We start from the raw sequence: 21,458 nt of genomic DNA on the forward strand, positions 1-21,458 counted from the left end.
ATCCATCCATCTACATTGTATACCTGTGGTGGCTTTTTTTTTCTTCATACTAGTTTAGCAGTCTGCTGACAGTGTCCACCAGGTCCGTTATACAGTATATTATATATATAAGCAGTACGGTAGGCCACGGCTGTACCTACCTCTGTGTCGTCAGTGCACTCGTCGTCCATAAGTAATATAATACTATACTATCCATCCATCTACATTGTATACCTGTGGTGGCTTTTTTTTTCTTCATACTAGTTTAGCAGTCTGCTGACAGTGTCCACCAGGTCCGTTATTATATTATACAGTATATTATATATATATAAGCAGTACGGTAGGCCACGGCTGTACCTACCTCTGTGTCGTCAGTGCACACGTCGTCCATAAGTAATATAATACTATACTATCCATCCATCTACATTGTATACCTGTGGTGGGTTTTTTTTTCTTCATAATAGTTTAGCAGTCTGCTGACAGTGTCCACCAGGTCCGTTATACAGTATATTATATATATAAGCAGTACGGTAGGCCACGGCTGTACCTACCTCTGTGTCGTCAGTGCACTCGTCGTCCATAAGTAATATAACACTATACTATCCATCCATCTACATTGTATACCTGTGGTGGCTTTTTTTTTCTTCATACTAGTTTAGCAGTCTGCTGACAGTGTCCACCAGGTCTGTTATTATATTATACAGTATATTATATATATATATATAAGCAGTACGGTAGGCCACGGCTGTACCTACCTCTGTGTCGTCAGTGCACTCGTCGTCCATAAGTAATATAATACTATACTATCCATCCATCTACATTGTATACCTGTGGTGGCTTTTTTTTTCTTCATACTAGTTTAGCAGTCTGCTGACAGTGTCCACCAGGTCCGTTATACAGTATATTATATATATAAGCAGTACGGTAGGCCACGGCTGTACCTACCTCTGTGTCGTCAGTGCACTCGTCGTCCATAAGTAATATAATACTATACTATCCATCCATCTACATTGTATACCTGTGGTGGCTTTTAGTTGTGCGCATTAAAATATGGAGAACAAAAATGTGGAGATTAAAAAAATAGGGAAAGATCAAGATCCACTTCCACCTCGTGCTGAAGCTGCTGCCACTAGTCATGGCCGAGACAATGAAATGCCATCAACGTCGTCTGCCAAGGCCGATGCCCAATGTCATAGTACAGAGCATGTAAAATCCAAAACACAAAAGATCAGTAAAATGACCCAAAAATCAAAATTAAAAGCGTCTGAGGAGAAGCGTAAACTTGCAAATATGCCATTTACGACACGGAGTGGCAAGGAACGGCTGAGGCCCTGGCCTATGTTCATGGCTAGTGGTTCAGCTTCACATGAGGATGGAAGCACTCATCCTCTCGCTAGAAAAAAAAAAAGACTTAAGCTGGCAAAAGCACAGCAAAGAACTGTGCGTTCTTCGAAATCACAAATCCCAAAGGAGAGTCCAATTGTGTCGGTTGCGATGCCTGACCTTCCCAACACTGGACGGGAAGAGCTTGCGCCTTCCACCATTTGCACGCCCCCTGCAAGTGCTGGAAGGAGCACCCGCAGTCCAGTTCCTGATAGTCAAATTGAAGATGTCAGTGTTGAAGTACACCAGGATGAGGATATGGGTGTTGCTTGCGCTGGGGAGGAAATTGACAAGGAGGATTCTGATGGTGAGGTGGTTTGTTTAAGTCAGGCACCCGGGGAGACACCTGTTGTCCGTGGGAGGAATATGGCCATTGACATGCCTGGTTAAAATACAAAAAAAAATCAGCTCTTCAGTGTGGAATTATTTCAACAGAAATGCGGACAACTGGTGTCAAGCCGTGTGTTGCCTTTGTCAAGCTGTAATAAGTAGGGGTAAGGACGTTAACCACCTCGGAACATCCTCCCTTATACGTCACCTGCAGCGCATTCATAATAAGTCAGTGACAAGTTCAAAAACTTTGGGTGACAGCGGAAGCAGTCCACTGACCAGTAAATCCCTTCCTCTTGTAACCAAGCTCACGCAAACCACCCCACCAACTCCCTCAGTGTCAATTTCCTCCTTCCCCAGGAATGCCAATAGTCCTGCAGGCCATGTCACTGGCAATTCTGACGATTCCTCTCCTGCCTGGGATTCCTCCGATGCATCCTTGCGTGTAACGCCTACTGCTGCTGGCGCTGCTGTTGTTGCTGCTGGGAGTCGATGGTCATCCCAGAGGGGAAGTCGTAAGACCACTTTTACTACTTCCACCAAGCAATTGACTGTCCAACAGTCCTTTGCGAGGAAGATGAAATATCACAGCAGTCATCCTACTGCAAAGCGGATAACTGAGGCCTTGGCATCCTGGGTGGTGAGAAACGTGGTTCCGGTATCCATCATTACTGCAGAGCCAACTAGAGACTTGTTGGAGGTACTGTGTCCCCGGTACCAAATACCATCTAGGTTCCATTTCTCTAGGCAGGCGATACCGAAAATGTACACAGACCTCAGAAAAAGAGTCACCAGTGTCCTAAAAAATGCAGCTGTACCCAATGTCCACTTAACCACGGACATGTGGACAAGTGGAGCAGGGCAGGGTCAGGACTATATGACTGTGACAGCCCACTGGGTAGATGTATGGACTCCCGCCGCAAGAACAGCAGCGGCGGCACCAGTAGCAGCATCTCGCAAACGCCAACTCTTTCCTAGGCAGGCTACGCTTTGTATCACCGGTTTCCAGAATACGCACACAGCTGAAAACCTCTTACGGCAACTGAGGAAGATCATCGCGGAATGGCTTACCCCAATTGGACTCTCCTGTGGATTTGTGGCATCGGACAACGCCAGCAATATTGTGTGTGCATTAAATATGGGCAAATTCCAGCACGTCCCATGTTTTGCACATACCTTGAATTTGGTGGTGCAGAATTATTTAAAAAACGACAGGGGCGTGCAAGAGATGCTGTCGGTGGCCAGAAGAATTGCGGGACACTTTCGGCGTACAGGCACCACGTACAGAAGACTGGAGCACCACCAAAAACTACTGAACCTGCCCTGCCATCATCTGAAGCAAGAAGTGGTAACGAGGTGGAATTCAACCCTCTATATGCTTCAGAGGTTGGAGGAGCAGCAAAAGGCCATTCAAGCCTATACAATTGAGCACGATATAGGAGGTGGAATGCACCTGTCTCAAGCGCAGTGGAGAATGATTTCAACGTTGTGCAAGGTTATGATGCCCTTTGAACTTGCCACACGTGAAGTCAGTTCAGACACTGCCAGCCTGAGTCAGGTCATTCCCCTCATCAGGCTTTTGCAGAAGAAGCTGGAGACATTGAAGGAGGAGCTAACACGGAGCGATTCCGCTAGGCATGTGGGACTTGTGGATGGAGCCCTTAATTCGCTTAACAAGGATTCACGGGTGGTCAATCTGTTGAAATCAGAGCACTACATTTTGGCCACCATGCTCGATCCTAGATTTAAAGCCTACCTTGGATCTCTCTTTCCGGCAGACACAGGTCTGCTGGGGTTGAAAGACCTGCTGGTGACAAAATTGTCAAGTCAAGCGGAACGCGACCTGTCAACATCTCCTCCTTCACATTCTCCCGCAACTGGGGGTGCGAGGAAAAGGCTCAGAATTCCGAGCCCACCCGCTGGCGGTGATGCAGGGCAGTCTGGAGCGACTGCTGATGCTGACATCTGGTCCGGACTGAAGGACCTGACAACGATTACGGACATGTCGTCTACTGTCACTGCATATGATTCTCTCCCCATTGAAAGAATGGTGGAGGATCCAAGTAGGCACGTCACACAGTCCGTACTTATACTGGCAGGAAAAAGAGGCAATTTGGAGGCCCTTGCACAAACTGGCTTTATTCTACCTAAGTTGCCCTCCCACAAGTGTGTACTCCGAAAGAGTGTTTAGTGCCGCCGCTCACCTTGTCAGCAATCGGCGTACGAGGTTACATCCAGAAAATGTGGAGAAGATGATGTTCATTAAAATGAATTATAATCAATTCCTCCGCGGAGACATTGACCAGCAGCAATTGCCTCCACAAAGTACACAGGGAGCTGAGATGGTGGATTCCAGTGGGGACGAATTGATAATCTGTGAGGAGGGGGATGTACACGGTGATATATCGGAGGATGATGATGAGGTGGACATCTTGCCTCTGTAGAGCCAGTTTGTGCAAGGAGAGATTAATTGCTTCTTTTTTGGGGGGGGTCCAAACCAACCCGTCATATCAGTCACAGTCGTGTGGCAGACCCTGTCACTGAAATGATGGGTTGGTTAAAGTGTGCATGTCCTGTTTTGTTTATACAACATAAGGGTGGGTGGGAGGGCCCAAGGACAATTCCATCTTGCACCTCTTTTTTCTTTTCTTTTTCTTTGCGTCATGTGCTGTTTGGGGAGGGTTTTTTGGAAGGGACATCCTGCGTGACACTGCAGTGCCACTCCTAGATGGGCCCGGTGTTTGTGTCGGCCACTAGGGTCGCTAATCTTACTCACACAGCTACCTCATTGCGCCTCTTTTTTTCTTTGCATCATGTGCTGTTTGGGGAGGGTTTTTTGGAAGGGACATCCTGCGTGACACTGCAGTGCCACTCCTAGATGGGCCCGGTGTTTGTGTCGGCCACTAGGGTCGCTTATCTTACTCACACAGCGACCTCGGTGCAAATTTTAGGACTAAAAATAATATTGTGAGGTGTGAGGTATTCAGAATAGACTGAAAATGAGTGGAAATTATGGTTTTTGAGGTTAATAATACTTTGGGATCAAAATGACCCCCAAATTCTATGATTTAAGCTGTTTTTTAGGGTTTTTTGAAAAAAACACCCGAATCCAAAACACACCCGAATCCGACAAAAAAAATTCGGTGAGGTTTTGCCAAAACGCGGTCGAACCCAAAACACGGCCGCGGAACCGAACCCAAAACCAAAACACAAAACCCGAAAAATTTCAGGCGCTCATCACTACCGTATATATGAATTCAGACTTGCTTTAGTTATCAGCTATTTTGGAAATGTAAGGCGAGCATGCTTGGATTTGTAGTTTCATAGGAGATTAAACATTTGGCTAACAAGGTATGCTGGAACTTGCAGTAAAATGACAGCTTTAAAGCCAGATGTTCCTATCTCTACATTATTTTATAACCACTTGTAGTATATGTAATTAAAGCATATGAATGGTAAACAAACTTTTGACTGAATGGATTTATGGTACTTAAATAAATCAACATAGTTTTGGGACCTTGTAGAAGTTTTATTTATTTATTAACAGTTTCTTATATAGTGCAGCAAATTCCGTTTCGCTTTACATTTGAACACAATGATAAAACAAAACGGTGTAATAGCAAACAGTCATAGAGGTAGGAAGGCCCTGCTCGCAAGCTTACAATCTAAAGAGACTTTGTGGTTTGTGCAAGTTTCAGTAATTTTGTAAGTCATAAAAAATTTTTTTTACAAATGATTAATACTGACCCTTTGATATAGTTAATAAATAATATTGCTTCTTTAATACAAATAATAATAATAATAATAGTAATAATATTGCTCCAAATATATTAAGAAATTAATGTTCTTCCTATAAGAGAATTATAACCCTTTCAGACGTGCATCAAAATCCTGGATTTATGCACACGAACGTTCACCAACCAGGAATTTTGGTATGTCTGAATGCAAATGACATGAGATTAAGTTCCAGGTTTACGACCCTTCTCCCGACCATGGTCATGGAGCTCAGACTCGGGAATTTGCCGGTGTGCTAGACTCGCCAATTTCCCGAGTCTGATGTCTGAAAGTGGTCTTTGTGCCTGTTTATTGAATACATAATTGTTGCCCTCATTAATTAATACTTGTATTGTAATTCCTCATTTTCTTTTTGGCTGGATATTTGAAATAGCATGATTTTTTAACTATCTCAATGCAGTTTGAGAATGACTGTCCAAACTACTGAGTAGTAAATCCAGAAGTTTGGAGGCCGAAACCACCAGTAAAGTGCAAATTACATTCCTTACTGCATATTAATAGCAGGGTTCTATTAATGGGGACAATTACTTTTTTCTTCACCGAAGAAAAAATTATACCAGCTCCTAGTAGCTTTCAAATCAGGATTGCACTCCTGTATTTTTCAAACGCAGTGAATATATTTTGTAGACTAGTACAGTATATTGCATCATATATTGAAAATATCCTAGAGATTAGCTGCAACAGTTTTATGAGAATCAAGTTTCACTACAGATCGGATGTGAAATCAGCAATATAATCATCAAGACTGAACACTTCTCTATTTTGCAGAATGCCATCCCTCACGCAATTTGCAAATTGGCATTTCTTGGAAGTCAGGGGTCTATAACTAGGGCCTTGGATGGAGATAAAGTCAACGGAGATAAAGTACTAGCCAATCCGCAGTTAGGAGCTGGCTGGCTGGTACTTTATCTCCGTCAACGTTATCTCCATCCAATGCTTAGTAAATAGACCCCTTAGGGGGACATTTACTAAGCAGTGATAAGAGCGGAGAAGTGAGCCAGTGGAGAAGTGCCCATGGCAACCAATAAGCACTGAAGTAACATCTATAATTTGCATACTATAAAATTATACAGAGCTGCTGATTGGTTGATGGGGCAAATTCTCCACTGGCTCACTTCTCTGCTCTTATCACTGCTTAGTAAATGTCCTCCTTAGTCTTTAAATAGAATAATTTTAGATAGAGATGGGGAAGCGAAGGGCCTGGCTGATTCTGATTTGGAAGTAAAGCAAAAATAGCAAGTAACTGTGTGGGTGATTCAGATCTGATCGTAGATGTGCTAAATTTAGCACATCTACGATCAGTTACTCAGACATGCGGGGGAACGGCCAGCACAGGTCTAGTCCGCCCCGCATGTCAGGCCCTGCCCCCCCACACGGGTGTGAAAGCATCACATGGTGGCGATGCTTTTGCACCAGCCGAGTATCTCCCTGCCTGCGCAGCCTAGCTGCACTGGCAGGTGGCTGCATGTGATGTCTGCATTGCCCGGACCGCGCCCCACCAACGGCATTCTAATGCTGTTGGCACGCCCCCTCTGGCCCTGCGACCACCTCTGCCTGTCAATCAGGCAGAGCGATCGCAGCCCTGAGATGCTTCTAGCATATCACTGCGCACTCCCTAAAGGGCTTCAGACTGCGATTGCTGCTGCTGCAGCGATCCAGTCTGAATTAGGTCCTGTGTCTGGAACAAACCATTTTGCAATGCAAGAGGAGCAAACACGTTTATATTTTTTGGCAGGGCAAATATACTAGCTGATTTTGCATGTAGCCCACAAATGTTAGACAGCTTTATTTTTACACTGCAATTTAGATTTCAGTTTGAACACACTCCACCCAAATCTAACTCTCTCTGCATATGTTACATCTGCCCCAACTACAGTGCAACATGGTTTTGCTCAGGCGCCCAGTTACTTGATTTTTTTTTTTTTTTTTTTGCTTTTCTTCCAAATCAGAATCAGACCCAAAGTTCCTGTTTCTCTGTGGTGTGGCTTTTCAGGCAAAGTGGGTGGGGCAATGGGACTGAAGACGCAATATGCTATGAATCACATAATCGTGTCCCATTCCCAGAGATGTAGTGCTGAAAATCGTAGCACAGTTTTGCAAGGGAGGATAGCCATGCCCCCAACCCACCCATCTTGACCTCTCTCTTGTGGAGAAGGACTTGCCAATGTCAACAAGCATGGTGTATTCATTGATTGTCAGCCAGTATAAGCACAAGTAACAAGACTAAAATAAATCATACCAGGCAAATAATTTTGTGTTTAACTTCACACTGCATTATAGTATACATACTGTACATAGACTAATAAAGCACATACATACTGCACTCCCTATTTGAACCAAAACATACTCTGTCACTTTAATTACATCCATATCCATCTATCCAATTACCCTGCACTCCCTCCACATCTTCTCCCATCACTCTCTACACATCCTTTTCCTGTCCCAACGCTCCTTTCACATCCATCCTGTGCTGCCAACAACATTTAGAGTAGTGATGAGCGTGTTCGGATCCTCGGGATCCGAACCCGCCCGAACTTCACCTTTTTTTGCACGGGTCCGAGCGACTCGGATCCTCCCGCCTTGCTCGGTTAACCCGAGCGCGCCCGAACGTCATCATCCCGCTGTCGGATTCTCGCGAGATTCGGATTCTATATAAGGAGCCGCGCGTCGCCGCCATTTTCACACGTGCATTGAGATTGATAGGGAGAGGACGTGGCTGGCGTCCTCTCCGTTATAGTAGAAAAAGACTGAGTATAAAGACTGAGTGACTTACTTATAATTGTGGGAAGGATTGGGGACGGGGAGCAGCTGTTAGGGAGTACAGTGCAGGGTTTTGATTATACCACCAGTGAGTTTAATCCTTTGTTTGTTTCTCTGCCTGAAAAAAACGCTCCACCATATCTGTGCTCACTCAGTGTGCTGCACTGCTGCATGATATATCTGTGCTGAGTGCACTGCTCACACTGCCTAATTGTGGGGACTGGGGAGCAGTTATAGCAGGAGTACAGTGCACAGTTTTGCTGACAGTGACCACCAGTCCAGTATACGTTTGTCTGCCTGAAAAACACTCCTGTCTGTGGTGGCTTTTTTTTTCTTCATACTAGTTTAGCAGTCTGCTGACAGTGTCCACCAGGTCCGTTATTATTTATTATACAGTATATTATATTTATTTTATATATATCTAGCAGTACGGTAGGCCACGGCTGTACCTACCTCTGTGTCGTCAGTGCACTCGTCGTCCATAAGTAATATAACACTATACTATCCATCCATCTACATTGTATACCTGTGGTGGCTTTTTTTTTCTTCATACTAGTTTAGCAGTCTGCTGACAGTGTCCACCAGGTCCGTTATTATATTATACAGTATATTATATATATATAAGCAGTACGGTAGGCCACGGCTGTACCTACCTCTGTGTCGTCAGTGCACTCGTCGTCCATAAGTAATATAATACTATACTATCCATCCATCTACATTGTATACCTGTGGTGGCTTTTTTTTTCTTCATACTAGTTTAGCAGTCTGCTGACAGTGTCCACCAGGTCCGTTATACAGTATATTATATATATAAGCAGTACGGTAGGCCACGGCTGTACCTACCTCTGTGTCGTCAGTGCACTCGTCGTCCATAAGTAATATAATACTATACTATCCATCCATCTACATTGTATACCTGTGGTGGCTTTTAGTTGTGCGCATTAAAATATGGAGAACAAAAATGTGGAGATTAAAAAAATAGGGAAAGATCAAGATCCACTTCCACCTCGTGCTGAAGCTGCTGCCACTAGTCATGGCCGAGACAATGAAATGCCATCAACGTCGTCTGCCAAGGCCGATGCCCAATGTCATAGTACAGAGCATGTAAAATCCAAAACACAAAAGATCAGTAAAATGACCCAAAAATCAAAATTAAAAGCGTCTGAGGAGAAGCGTAAACTTGCAAATATGCCATTTACGACACGGAGTGGCAAGGAACGGCTGAGGCCCTGGCCTATGTTCATGGCTAGTGGTTCAGCTTCACATGAGGATGGAAGCACTCATCCTCTCGCTAGAAAAAAAAAAAGACTTAAGCTGGCAAAAGCACAGCAAAGAACTGTGCGTTCTTCGAAATCACAAATCCCAAAGGAGAGTCCAATTGTGTCGGTTGCGATGCCTGACCTTCCCAACACTGGACGGGAAGAGCTTGCGCCTTCCACCATTTGCACGCCCCCTGCAAGTGTTGGAAGGAGCACCCGCAGTCCAGTTCCTGATAGTCAAATTGAAGATGTCAGTGTTGAAGTACACCAGGATGAGGATATGGGTGTTGCTTGCGCTGGGGAGGAAATTGACAAGGAGGATTCTGATGGTGAGGTGGTTTGTTTAAGTCAGGCACCCGGGGAGACACCTGTTGTCCGTGGGAGGAATATGGCCATTGACATGCCTGGTTAAAATACAAAAAAAAATCAGCTCTTCAGTGTGGAATTATTTCAACAGAAATGCGGACAACTGGTGTCAAGCCGTGTGTTGCCTTTGTCAAGCTGTAATAAGTAGGGGTAAGGACGTTAACCACCTCGGAACATCCTCCCTTATACGTCACCTGCAGCGCATTCATAATAAGTCAGTGACAAGTTCAAAAACTTTGGGCGACAGCGGAAGCAGTCCACTGACCAGTAAATCCCTTCCTCTTGTAACCAAGCTCGCGCAAACCACACCACCAACTCCCTCAGTGTCAATTTCCTCCTTACCCAGGAAAGCCAATAGTCCTGCAGGCGATGTCACTGGCAAGTCTGACGAGTCCTCTCCTGCCTGGGATTCCTCCGATGCATCCTTGAGTGTAACGCCTACTGCTGCTGGCGCTGCTGTTGTTGCTGCTGGGAGTCCCAGAGGGGAAGTCGGAAGACCACTTGTACTACTTCCAGTAAGCAATTGACTGTTCAACAGTCCTTTGCGAGGAAGATGAAATATCACAGCAGTCATCCTGTTGCAAAGCGGATAACTGAGGCCTTGACAACTATGTTGGTGTTAGACGTGCGTCCGGTCTCCGCCGTTAGTTCACGGGGAACTAGACAATTGCTTGAGGTAGTGTGCCCCCGTTACCAAATACCATCTAGGTTCCACTTCTCTAGGCAGGCGATACCGAGAATGTACACGGACGTCAGAAAAAGAGTCACCAGTGTCCTAAAAAATGCAGTTGTACCCAATGTCCACTTAACCACGGACATGTGGACAAGTGGAGCAGGGCAGACTCAGGACTACATGACTGTGACAGCCCACTGGGTAGATGTATTGCCTCCCGCTGCAAGAACAGCAGCGGCGGCACCAGTAGCAGCATCTCGCAAACGCCAACTCGTTCCTAGGCAGGCTACGCTTTGTATAACCGATTTCCAGAATACGCACACAGCTGAAAACCTCTTACGGCAGCTGAGGAAGATCATCGCAGAATGGCTTACCCCAATTGGACTCTCCTGGGGATTTGTGGCATCGGACAACGCCAGCAATATTGTGCGTGCATTACATCTGGGCAAATTCCAGCACGTCCCATGTTTTGCACATACCTTGAATCTGGTGGTGCAGAATTATTTAAAAAAACGACAGGGGCGTGCAAGAGATGCTGTCGGTGTCCAGAAAAATTGCGGGCCACTTTCGGCGTACAGGCACCGCGTACAGAAGACTGGAGCACCACCAAAAACGCCTGTACCTGCCCTGCCATCATCTGAAGCAAGAGGTGGTAACGAGGTGGAATTCAACCCTCTATATGCTTCAGAGGATGGAGGAGCAGCAAAAGGCCATTCAAGCCTATACATCTGACCACGATATAGGCAAAGGAGGTGGAATGCACCTGTCTCAAGCGCAGTGGAGAATGATTTCAACGTTGTGCAAGGTTCTGCAACCTTTTGAACTTGCCACACGTGAAGTCAGTTCAGACACTGCCAGCCTGAGTCAGGTCATTCCCCTCATCAGGCTTTTGCAGAAGAAGCTGGAGGCATTGAAGGAGGAGCTAAAACAGAGCGATTCCGCTAGGCATGTGGGACTTGTGGATGGAGCCCTTCATTCGCTTTCATTCACGTGTGGTCAATCTGTTGAAATCAGAGCACTACATTTTGGCCACCGTGCTCGATCCTAGATTTAAAACCTACGTTGGATCTCTCTTTCCGGCAGACACAAGTCTGCAGAGGTTCAAAGACCTGCTGGTGAGAAAATTGTCAAGTCAAGCGGAACGCGACCCGTCAACATCTCCTCCTTCACATTCTCCCGCAACTGGGGGTGCGAGGAAAAGGCTACGAATTCCGAGCCCACCCACTGCCGGTGATGCAGGGCAGTCTGGAGCGACTGCTGATGCTGACATCTGGTCCGGTCTAAAGGACCTGCCAACGATTACTGACATGTTGTCTACTGTCACTGCATATGATTCTCTCACCATTGAAAGAATGGTGGAGGATTATATGAGTGACCGCATCCAAGTATGCACGTCAGACAGTCCGTACGTATACTGGCAGGAAAAAGAGGCAATTTGGAGGCCCTTGCACAAACTGGCTTTATTCTACCTAAGTTGCCCTCCCTCCAGTGTGTACTCCGAAAGAGTGTTTAGTGCCGCCGCTCACCTTGTCAGCAATCGGCGTACGAGGTTACTTCCAGAAAATGTGGAGAAGATGATGTTCATTAAAATGAATTATAATCAATTCCTCCGTGGAGACATTCACCAGCAGCAATTGCCTCCAGAAAGTACACGGGGACCTGAGATGGTGGATTCCAGTGGGGACGAATTAATAATCTGTGAGGAGGGGGATGTACACAGTGAAAGGGGTGATGAAGCGGACGATGATGATGAGGTGGACATCTTGCCTCCGTAGAGCCAGTTTGTGCAAGGAGAGATTGATTGCTTCTTTTTTGGTGGGGGCCCAAACCAACCAGTCATTTCAGTCACAGTCGTGTGGCAGACCCTGTCGCTGAAATGATGGGTTCGTTAAAGTGTGCATGTCCTGTTTTTACAACATAAGGGTGGGTGGGAGGGCCCAAGGACAATTCCATCTTGCATCTCTTTTTTCTTTCATTTTTCTTTGCGTCATGTGCTGTTTGGGGAGTATTTTTTTGAAGGGCCATCCTGCCTGACACTGCAGTGCCACTCCTAGATGGGCCAGGTGTTTGTGTCGGCCACTTGGGTCGCTCAGCTTAGTCACACAGCTACCTCATTGCGCCTCTTTTTTTCTTTGCGTCATGTGCTGTTTGGGGAGTATTTGTTTGAAGGGCCATCCTGCGTGACACTGCAGTGCCACTCCTAGATGGGCCAGGTGTTTGTGTTGGCCACTTGGGTCGCTGAGCTTAGTCACACAGCTACCTCATTGCGCCTCTTTTTTTCTTTGCGTCATGTGCTGTTTGGGGAGTATTTTTTGGAAGGGCCATCCTGCCTGACACTGCAGTGCCACTCCTAGATGGGCCAGGTGTTTGTGTCGGCCACTAGGGTCGCTGAGCTTACTCACGCAGCTACCTCATTGCGCCTCTTTTTTTCTTTGCGTCATGTGCTGTTTGGGGAGTATTTTTTTGAAGGGCCATCCTGCGTGACACTGCAGTGCCACTCCTAGATGGGCCAGGTGTTTGTGTTGGCCACTTGGGTCGCTGAGCTTAGTCACACAGCTACCTCATTGCGCCTCTTTTTTTCTTTGCGTCATGTGCTGTTTGGGGAGTATTTTTTGGAAGGGCCATCCTGCCTGACACTGCAGTGCCACTCCTAGATGGGCCAGGTGTTTGTGTCGGCCACTAGGGTCGCTGAGCTTACTCACACAGCTACCTCATTGCGCCTCTTTTTTTCTTTGCGTCATGTGCTGTTTGGGGAGTGTTTTTTGGAAGGGCCATCCTGCGTGACACTGCAGTGCCACTCCTAGATGGGCCAGGTGTTTGTGTCGGCCACTTGGGTCGCTGAGCTTAGTCACACAGCTACCTCATTGCGCCTCTTTTTTTCTTTGCGTCATGTGCTGTTTGGGGAGTGTTTTTTGGAAGGGCCATCCTGCGTGACACTGCAGTGCCACTCCTAGATGGGCCAGGTGTTTGTGTCGGCCACTTGGGTCGCTGAGCTTAGTCACACAGCTACCTCATTGCGCCTCTTTTTTTCTTTGCGTCATGTGCTGTTTGGGGAGTATTTTTTGGAAGGGCCATCCTGCCTGACACTGCAGTGCCACTCCTAGATGGGCCAGGTTTTTGTGTCGGCCACTAGGGTCGCTTAGCTTAGCCATCCAGCGACCTCGGTGCAAATTTTTGGACTAAAAATAATATTGTGAGGTGTGAGGTGTTCAGAATAGACTGGAAATGAGTGTAAATTATGGTTATTGAGGTTAATAATACTATGGGATCAAAATGACCCCCAAATTCTATGATTTAAGCTGTTTTTTAGGGTTTTTTTAAAAAAACACCCGAATCCAAAACACAACCGAATCCGACAAAAAAAATGCGGTGAGGTTTTGCAGAACGCGTTCGAACCCAAAACACGGCCGCGGAACCGAACCCAAAACCAAAACACAAAACCCGAAAAATTCCCGGTGCACATCACTAATTTAGAGGCCATTGATTGGAAAACTTTCAATGAACAACCCTACTCCTTCACTCCCTCCACATCCTCTCTTTGCTCTCCCTCTACATCCTCTCCTAGCACACGCTCCACATCCTATTCCTATCCCAACACTCTCTCCATACAGTATACCTTCCCAGAATTCCCTCCACAATCTCTCTCGCAGCACTTCCAACAGGATGGTATCGGAATCCCAGCGCTTGGGATGCAGACGGTCAGAAGACTGACAGCGGCATCTCGATAGTCAGGATACAACACCTTTTATGTACATATGCTAAACCTCGCCCCTTACTCTACATCCTATCCCAGCACTCCCTTCACATCCTCTCTCATCTCCCTTTCTATGGACCTTCTTCTGAGATAGACACAGATCGCTGCATACGCAGCCAGATCTGCATCCATCTCCTCACATGCTGGGTCCACCAAGCACAGTGCAAGGCTGCCGAACTAAGGTTGAGCCCTGGCAGCCCAGCCTGTCTGAGCAGTCAGGCGGGCCGCCGATATTTATTTATTCTTTAATTGTAGCGGCTGCATGTGACGTCACGCAGCCGCCCTGAAAGCCCAATCCTGGAACAACCCCATTCGTGGTGGACCCACCACGCTCACCCAGCTCCACATCGCCGCCCCGCAAATGCCTACCGCTGTCAATCACATTGTGGAAGCATCCCACAATGTGTAAGGTCGCGCACGTGCACTGTGGCCTGTGCGAATGCGCAGACCACCCGAATGCAGCCGCTGCATACAGAATTGCGCCTGCGTTCGGGTCTGAATGACCCTCTATATCCTCTCCTAGCACTCCCTCCACAGCCTCTCCCAGCACTTTCTACACATACTTTTCCTTTTCCTATCCTTATTTAGTGTGTGGACTAAAAGATCAACAATGATTAGGTCGTCAGTAAATAGGTCGACACCATACGGCCGATAGGGTCAAAAGATCGACATGGTAAAGGTAGACAGTACAAAAGGTCAACAGGGTCTAAAGGTCAACTTGGAAATTGTTTGTGTGTATGTATCATTTTGTATGTTTAACCAAATCCAGCTTTGCTCCTCACGCTTTGGACAAGGTTACTATTCCCAATCGCAGTACACATGGATGATAAATGTACAAAAAAAACTCAGTGACGTGTGGTGGAGTGAGGCAGAGCCTTTCCTGTCATACTGTACTAACGTTTGTGCCAGAGGTTTGACTCTATAAGGTATAAACAATACAAAGAATACAGTAAGTTTAAAATATCTTATTTGCATTATACTAATCATTTTTATAGCCAAAACTCTGGAGTGAAAAGTCGATGGCTGCCTCACCTGTCTATCTTCTCCGCACATCTCTAATCAAAACTCAGGAAATTTTCAGGAGTTTATACTGCTGCACCTGTGTCAGTGGCGTGCGGTGAGGTCAGTGGCTGGTGAGGCACTACAGCCATAATGTCCGCCGGATCCTGCCGATGACCCCTACCGCCGCCGAGCCAATGCCCGCTACTGCCTCTGAGCCGATGCCCGCTGCCACCGCCAATGGTTTACAAACTTGCCCACCATCAACTGACCCAGCCCTCCGCCACTAATTTGATTCTCAGTCCGATGCCGCCAATGCCCGCTGCCTGCCTGCTCATCATACTTGTGATATATTGTACATTTTTATAGAAAAAAAATAATAATTAGTGTTTGGTACTGGGAAGGGAGTGGGAGGAGGACACGAATGCAATTTTGTTGTCCAGGGCTTCCATTAACTTAATGGAGAAGGGTCTGAATGGGTTAAAAAAAATGTAAAAAAAAAATGTGTGAGGTCCCCCCTCCTAAGTATAACCAGCCTCGGGCTCTTTGAGCCGGTCCTGGTTGTTTAAATACTGGGAAAGAATTGGACAGGGGTTCCTCGTACTTAGACAACCAGCACCAGGCTCTTAGACCTGTCCTGGTTCCAAAAATATGGGGGACAAAAGATGTAGGGGTCCCCCGTATTTTTAAAACCAGCACTGGGCTCTACTAGCCAGGGACATAATGCCACAGCCGGGGGACACATTTATGTAGGTCCCTGCGGCCGTGGCATTACCCCCCAACTAGTCACCCCTGGCCGGGGTTCCCTGGAGGAGTGGGGACCCCTTAAATCAATGGCTCCCCACCTCCAGGCACCCAAGGGCCAGGGGTGAAGCCCGAGGCTGTCCCCAGCACCCCTGGGCGGTGGGTGCCGGGCTGATAGCCATGTGTGTAAAAAAGAATATTGGTTTTAGTTGTGGAACTACAAGGCCCAGCAAGCCTCACCCGTTTGCTGGTACTTGGAGATGCTAAAGTACCAGCATGCGGGGAAATAACGGGCCCGCTGGTACCTGTAGTTCTACAACAACAAAAAATACCCAAATAAAAACACAACACACACACCGTGAAAGTAAAAATTTATTAAAACACTTACACACTCACACATACTTACCTACATCCCACGCCGGTCACGTTCACTTGTCCATGTGGAATCCAATAGGTGGTTCCTGTAAAAATGAGAGAGAGATTACTTACCTACATCCCACGCCGATCACATCCACTTGTCCAGTAGAATCCAATTTGGGTACCTGTAAAAATTAAAATTATACTTACAAACAAAGTAATCCACAGGAGGAGAGAGAGAAAGAGAGATAGAGAGAGAGAAATGAATGAATATTGTGCACTCGTTGACGCGGGAAGAAGTTAGCACAGACAGGGGAGAGTGCTGCTACTGGCTGGGAGGATGGAGCAGGCACCCCCAATAGTTGTGAGCCCAGAAGCTGTGCCCCCAGTAGTTGTGACCCCTCTAGCTGTGCCCCCAGTAGCTTGGCCCCCTGTAGCAGTGCCCCCAGTAGCAGTGCCCCGAGTAGTTGTGACCCCTGTAGTTGTGCCCCTTGTGGCTGTGCCCCCAGTAGTTGTGACCCCTGTAATTGTGCCCCTTGCAACTGTGCCCCCAGTTGCTGTGCCCCCTGTAGCTGTGACCCTTGTAGTTGTGCCCCCAGTCGCTGTGCCCCCAGTTGCTGTGCCCCCTGTAGCTGTGCCCCCAGTTGCTGTGCCCCCTGTAGCTGTGCCCCTTGTAGTTGTGCCCCCAGGTGCTGTGCCCCCTGTAATTGTGCCCCTTGTACTTGTGCCCCTGTAGCTGTGCCCCTTGTACTTGTGCCCCTGTAGCTGTGCCCCTTGTACGTAGTTGTGCCCCCTGTAGCTGTGCCAGTGCCCCAAACACATAAAAAAAAATACACACACACACATACTTACCGCTCCTGCAGCGCTGCCTCCGTCTCCGTCCGCCGGCTCCTCTCTGCTGTACTATGGGAGAGACGTCATGACTCATGACGTCTCTCCCATAGTAGCGCCGCTCAGACACCAGGGGTCAATTATGACCTCTGGTGTCAGTCAGCGGCGCAGGCTGCAGCGGGCGCCCACACAGCCCACGGCGCCTGCTGCAGCCGGGAAGGGGGCTCGCTACTGATTGGACAGCGGATCCAGCACTGGATCCGCTGGGCCAATCACATCTGGGGGACTGACCGGGGCATGCATTCATCAGGGCTGAATGCATGCCCCTGTCATTGAGGCACCTGTAGTGGTGCCGCTTCCCCATTGTTTTTTAATGGGCTTTCATAGCCCATTGCTGCGCCCCGCCTCCTGCCCGCCCCCCGCTGCCTGGACTTTAATGTTAGGTGCGGAAGGCACTTCTCCCGCTGCCTCCCAGCCTAACATTTCCACAGGGGAAAATTATTAAAATAATAAAAGAAGAAATTTATCACAGACTCTGTTATAAATATCTTCTTTTTATTATTTTAATCATTATGACAGGGGAGGCACTGCCTCCCCTGCCTCCCCTGACTGCATGTCCCTGACCTGTGTATAATGTCCAGATGTACCCTTTGGCTCATATATTGTGTGTAAATCTGGCTCTGGTACTAGCTAGTGCCTCCTGAGCCATTTAGCTCACCGCACGTCCCTGGTGAGTATGTATAACTGCTGCATGTTTGCTTGTCTGGAAGGACTACTGTTCTGGGATCACAAGTATGTATGTTAGCTTTAAGGGCTGGAAAGTATTGGCAGTATGATGTAACAGTTCGTTCCTGCTGAAATCATTTATCTGGTAATAAAATCTGGCATGTACTTTCTTCCAGGACATTGACAGTAAGGATGAAGAAAGTGTGGTTGCTATGGTGGAGTTGTCTCTCGTTGTCTGCACATTGTAGTACTGAGCCTGGCGTTGTCATGAGAGTCACTCAAAAATGGCTGGACTACAGTAAGTAGCCTAAAATGTGTAGCAGCAGGTGTCAGAGTTCAATAGTTGGATATTATATCCTGTATAAGTGTACAGTATTGTATTCTTGTATTCTCAGTTCGCAAAGGGGGATTAGAAGTTTTCCGCCATCTGCTGCTACATGACAGTCTTCCAAATATAATTGGTTCCACACATCTGTTTGGCAGGGTTGAATATGCAATTACAGGGTGAGAAACCATCAGAAAACAATTATAATTTCGAGTTAAAAGGTTTATACCCATGCCACAACTATCATGTTTACAACCAATAATAGGAATAAACCCAACATGTTCTACTTTTTTTCTCACAGAATATTTGTTCTGGAGTTCAACACTTCTCTTGTTGTAGCTGTCCCAGTACCACCGACAGATGTCCACCTGACTGTTGAAGGTGCAAAGGCCAAAGTGTACGGACAATGGGCAATAAAACACTGGTTAATGTAAGAGTTCAATAACTTTGAGGATGTATTTATTGGTTAAGTATTATTACTATTACTTACGTAAATGTCCAGGCAGACACACCAGAGACAAGCATGGCATACTTACTCAACTTATATTTAAAGGGTAGAACTATATTTTTGCTTGTCACCATTCTGAAACTCTGTTTGCAGCATCTTTCCCTCAGGCAACCTTATTAGCATAAAAGATAAGGTGCAGCCTGTTGTCCTGGCATAGCGAGTGCTGTAAATAAAACAATATATTTTTTCCTACATTTATGAGTATTAAAAGCAAGTGATTTTTCCACTTGAAAGAAATACACATTCAAAGCATTGCAATACTACAAAACTGCTATTACTTTTTAATATAGTGCTGGTCTGGCAGTTCCTGTTTACAGATATTAGACTTACACATTGATAAACTCATTGAGGCTATCCTTGTGTGTCTAATCTCCTGACCAGGACCGAATGAAAAATTCTGGCTGTCCTAAACTTCTTTTCTGTGTCCTCTACCACCATAACTCTTAAAGGTTTTTGCATCTCTTACATATGTAATAAATCCATCAAGTAATTTAATCAAATTCTTAATTAAGAAAAGCATTAAACTATGTGTGTGAAGTGAACAGAGTGGCTTCCTTGCTTCTCTTCTGTATTTCATATATTCAAACATTTTTAATTTCCTCTGAACTACCCGGATTTTCTGTCTTCATGTTAGATTGATGGGATAGATAGATAGATAGATAGATAGATAGATAGATAGATAGATAGATAGATAGATAGATAGATAGATAGATAGATAGATAGATAGATAGATATGTGGATTATGAAGATCTTAGGGAGTGATTCAGACCTGATAGCTGGGCTGCTAATTTTGCTGTCCTGCGTTCAGATAGTCGCCGCCTCCAGGGGGAGTGTATATTCACTGTGCAAGTGTGTGATCCTATGTGTATGCCGAGATGCTAAAATCCACTTTGTGCAGTCTGTGCACAGTCCGGGACTTACTCCTTCAGTGCGATCACAACAGGCTGATAACGTCAGATACCCTCCTTGAAAAACGCTTGGACACGCCTGCGTTTTTCTGGACACTCCCAGTAAATGGTCAGTTGCCACCCACAAACGGCCTCTTCCTGTCAATTACCTTGCGAACGCCCGTACAAATGGAATTTTCGCACCATCCCGTCGCTGTCCGGCGATGCCCGTTGTTGTTGTCCAACATGCATACGCATGCACAGTTATGACCTGATCACCCGCTGTGAGAAAACGCACAGCAGCATCAGGTTTGAATCCCACCCTTAGTTTGGCAGTATGACTATTGTGGCTCATGGCAGGGCCTTATTTCATCCTATTTGTGCTGTAGTAAATGAAGGGAGGCATGCATCCAAACCTCGGGCCTGTACCACCTTTTCACTCATTCTGGCCTGTTTCTAATAACGGGATCTGGTCACTATACTGGCGGTCGGGATGCCGGCAGTCGGAATACTGATGCCGGAATCCCGACACGAGTCAGAACACCAGTGCTGGACCTCCGACATGTACCACAATGCTGGTGCCGGAATCCCAACTGTCGGCAACCCGATTGTCAGTATGCCGGAGCTGGGAAGGGTTAAGACACGGAGGTGGGGGTGGAAGGTCAGGTTTATTCTGCGGAAGGATGGTTAGTGTTCGGCTGTGGTGGTGGGGGGGTAAGGTTAGTGTTAGGGGCTGCAGGAGGGGGGTTAAGACAAGGCACTAAGGTGGTAGGGTTAGGTTGAAGCTGTGGGGAGGGGGGTTTAGGTTTAGGCACTACTGGGGAGGGTTAGGGTTAGACTGCGGGGGAGGGTCAGGTTGCCGGGAGGTAGGATTAGAGTTAGGGGAGTAGGGGGATAGAGTTAGACCACTTACCAATCAGGTATCGGGATCCTGCGCGTCAGGATGTTGCTGATGGTATTCTGACCGCCGGGATCCCGATACCAACCTTAACAAAATATAATATTGTTTCTCTTCTAAGAATTTCATGTAATTTTGGCATGTGTGAAATTCTGCATTTTCAGAAAGGACAGTGGATCTTTTTCCCTTGTAATCTCTGGAGTATCTTTAGCAGCCCAGTTAACTACTTTCAAAGATTCATCTAGTCGTCCAGCTGTGTCTCTATCTGCTTGCTACTCAGAAGTACATGAAGCCAAGCTGCACCTCTCTGGAGGAGCCAGGTAAGTGAGCACATTCTCCTGCAAATCCTCCTCAAACTACATTACTTACAATACCTTTCCTATACTATGCAGAGGCAGGACTCTGGGAGGCAATGGAGTCATCTGCCGCCAGGCTCCTGCTCTGAAAGGGGGCACCTCTCCTCCCATTCTGTGACATCATTCAATTAAGTTAATTGATAGCCGCCGTTATCTTTTCACTATATAAAGTAACTTCTCTGACAATAACACATAACTTTACATAGTTACAATTCTCATGCTTCCTGTACAGGAGCAAATAGCTCCATCAGTAAAGTGTCTGCTGTCAGTGTAACAGGTCATGGGGTTCTAATCCTGGGTATGACTCGTAAGAAATGTGTGATTTAAAATAAAAGACACACACACATATATATGCACACATACATGCATATATCTATCTAAATATAGGGGAGGGGGGGGGGCAACTGGGATGAACTTGCCTCCGGGCAACTGGGATGATCTTACGCCATTGATACTATGGAAATGAGAATTCCATCTGTCACATGAGTTGGGTTTACCAAATCTAAGTCACAGTAAGTAAATATAGGA

The 21,458-nt window shown here is 46.5% G+C and overlaps 1 protein-coding gene across 4 annotated transcripts in view; it reads left to right on the forward strand.

The window, feature by feature from the left end:
• Nucleotides 1–21,458, forward strand: part of LOC135057867 (BPI fold-containing family C protein-like) — a 208,610-nt gene that overhangs the window by 82,675 nt on the left and 104,477 nt on the right. For all 4 annotated transcript variants that reach the window (XM_063963594.1, XM_063963596.1, XM_063963598.1 and 1 more), the window contains exons 2-5: nucleotides 18,133–18,254; nucleotides 18,352–18,460; nucleotides 18,583–18,711; nucleotides 20,739–20,894. In XM_063963594.1, the coding sequence (XP_063819664.1) occupies nucleotides 18,133–18,254; nucleotides 18,352–18,460; nucleotides 18,583–18,711; nucleotides 20,739–20,894 (516 nt within the window). The remainder of the gene's footprint in view (nucleotides 1–18,132; nucleotides 18,255–18,351; nucleotides 18,461–18,582; nucleotides 18,712–20,738; nucleotides 20,895–21,458) is intronic.

Source organism: Pseudophryne corroboree, chromosome 3 (genome assembly GCF_028390025.1).
Source record: "Pseudophryne corroboree isolate aPseCor3 chromosome 3, aPseCor3.hap2, whole genome shotgun sequence".
NCBI classification, from domain to species: domain Eukaryota; kingdom Metazoa; phylum Chordata; class Amphibia; order Anura; family Myobatrachidae; genus Pseudophryne; species Pseudophryne corroboree.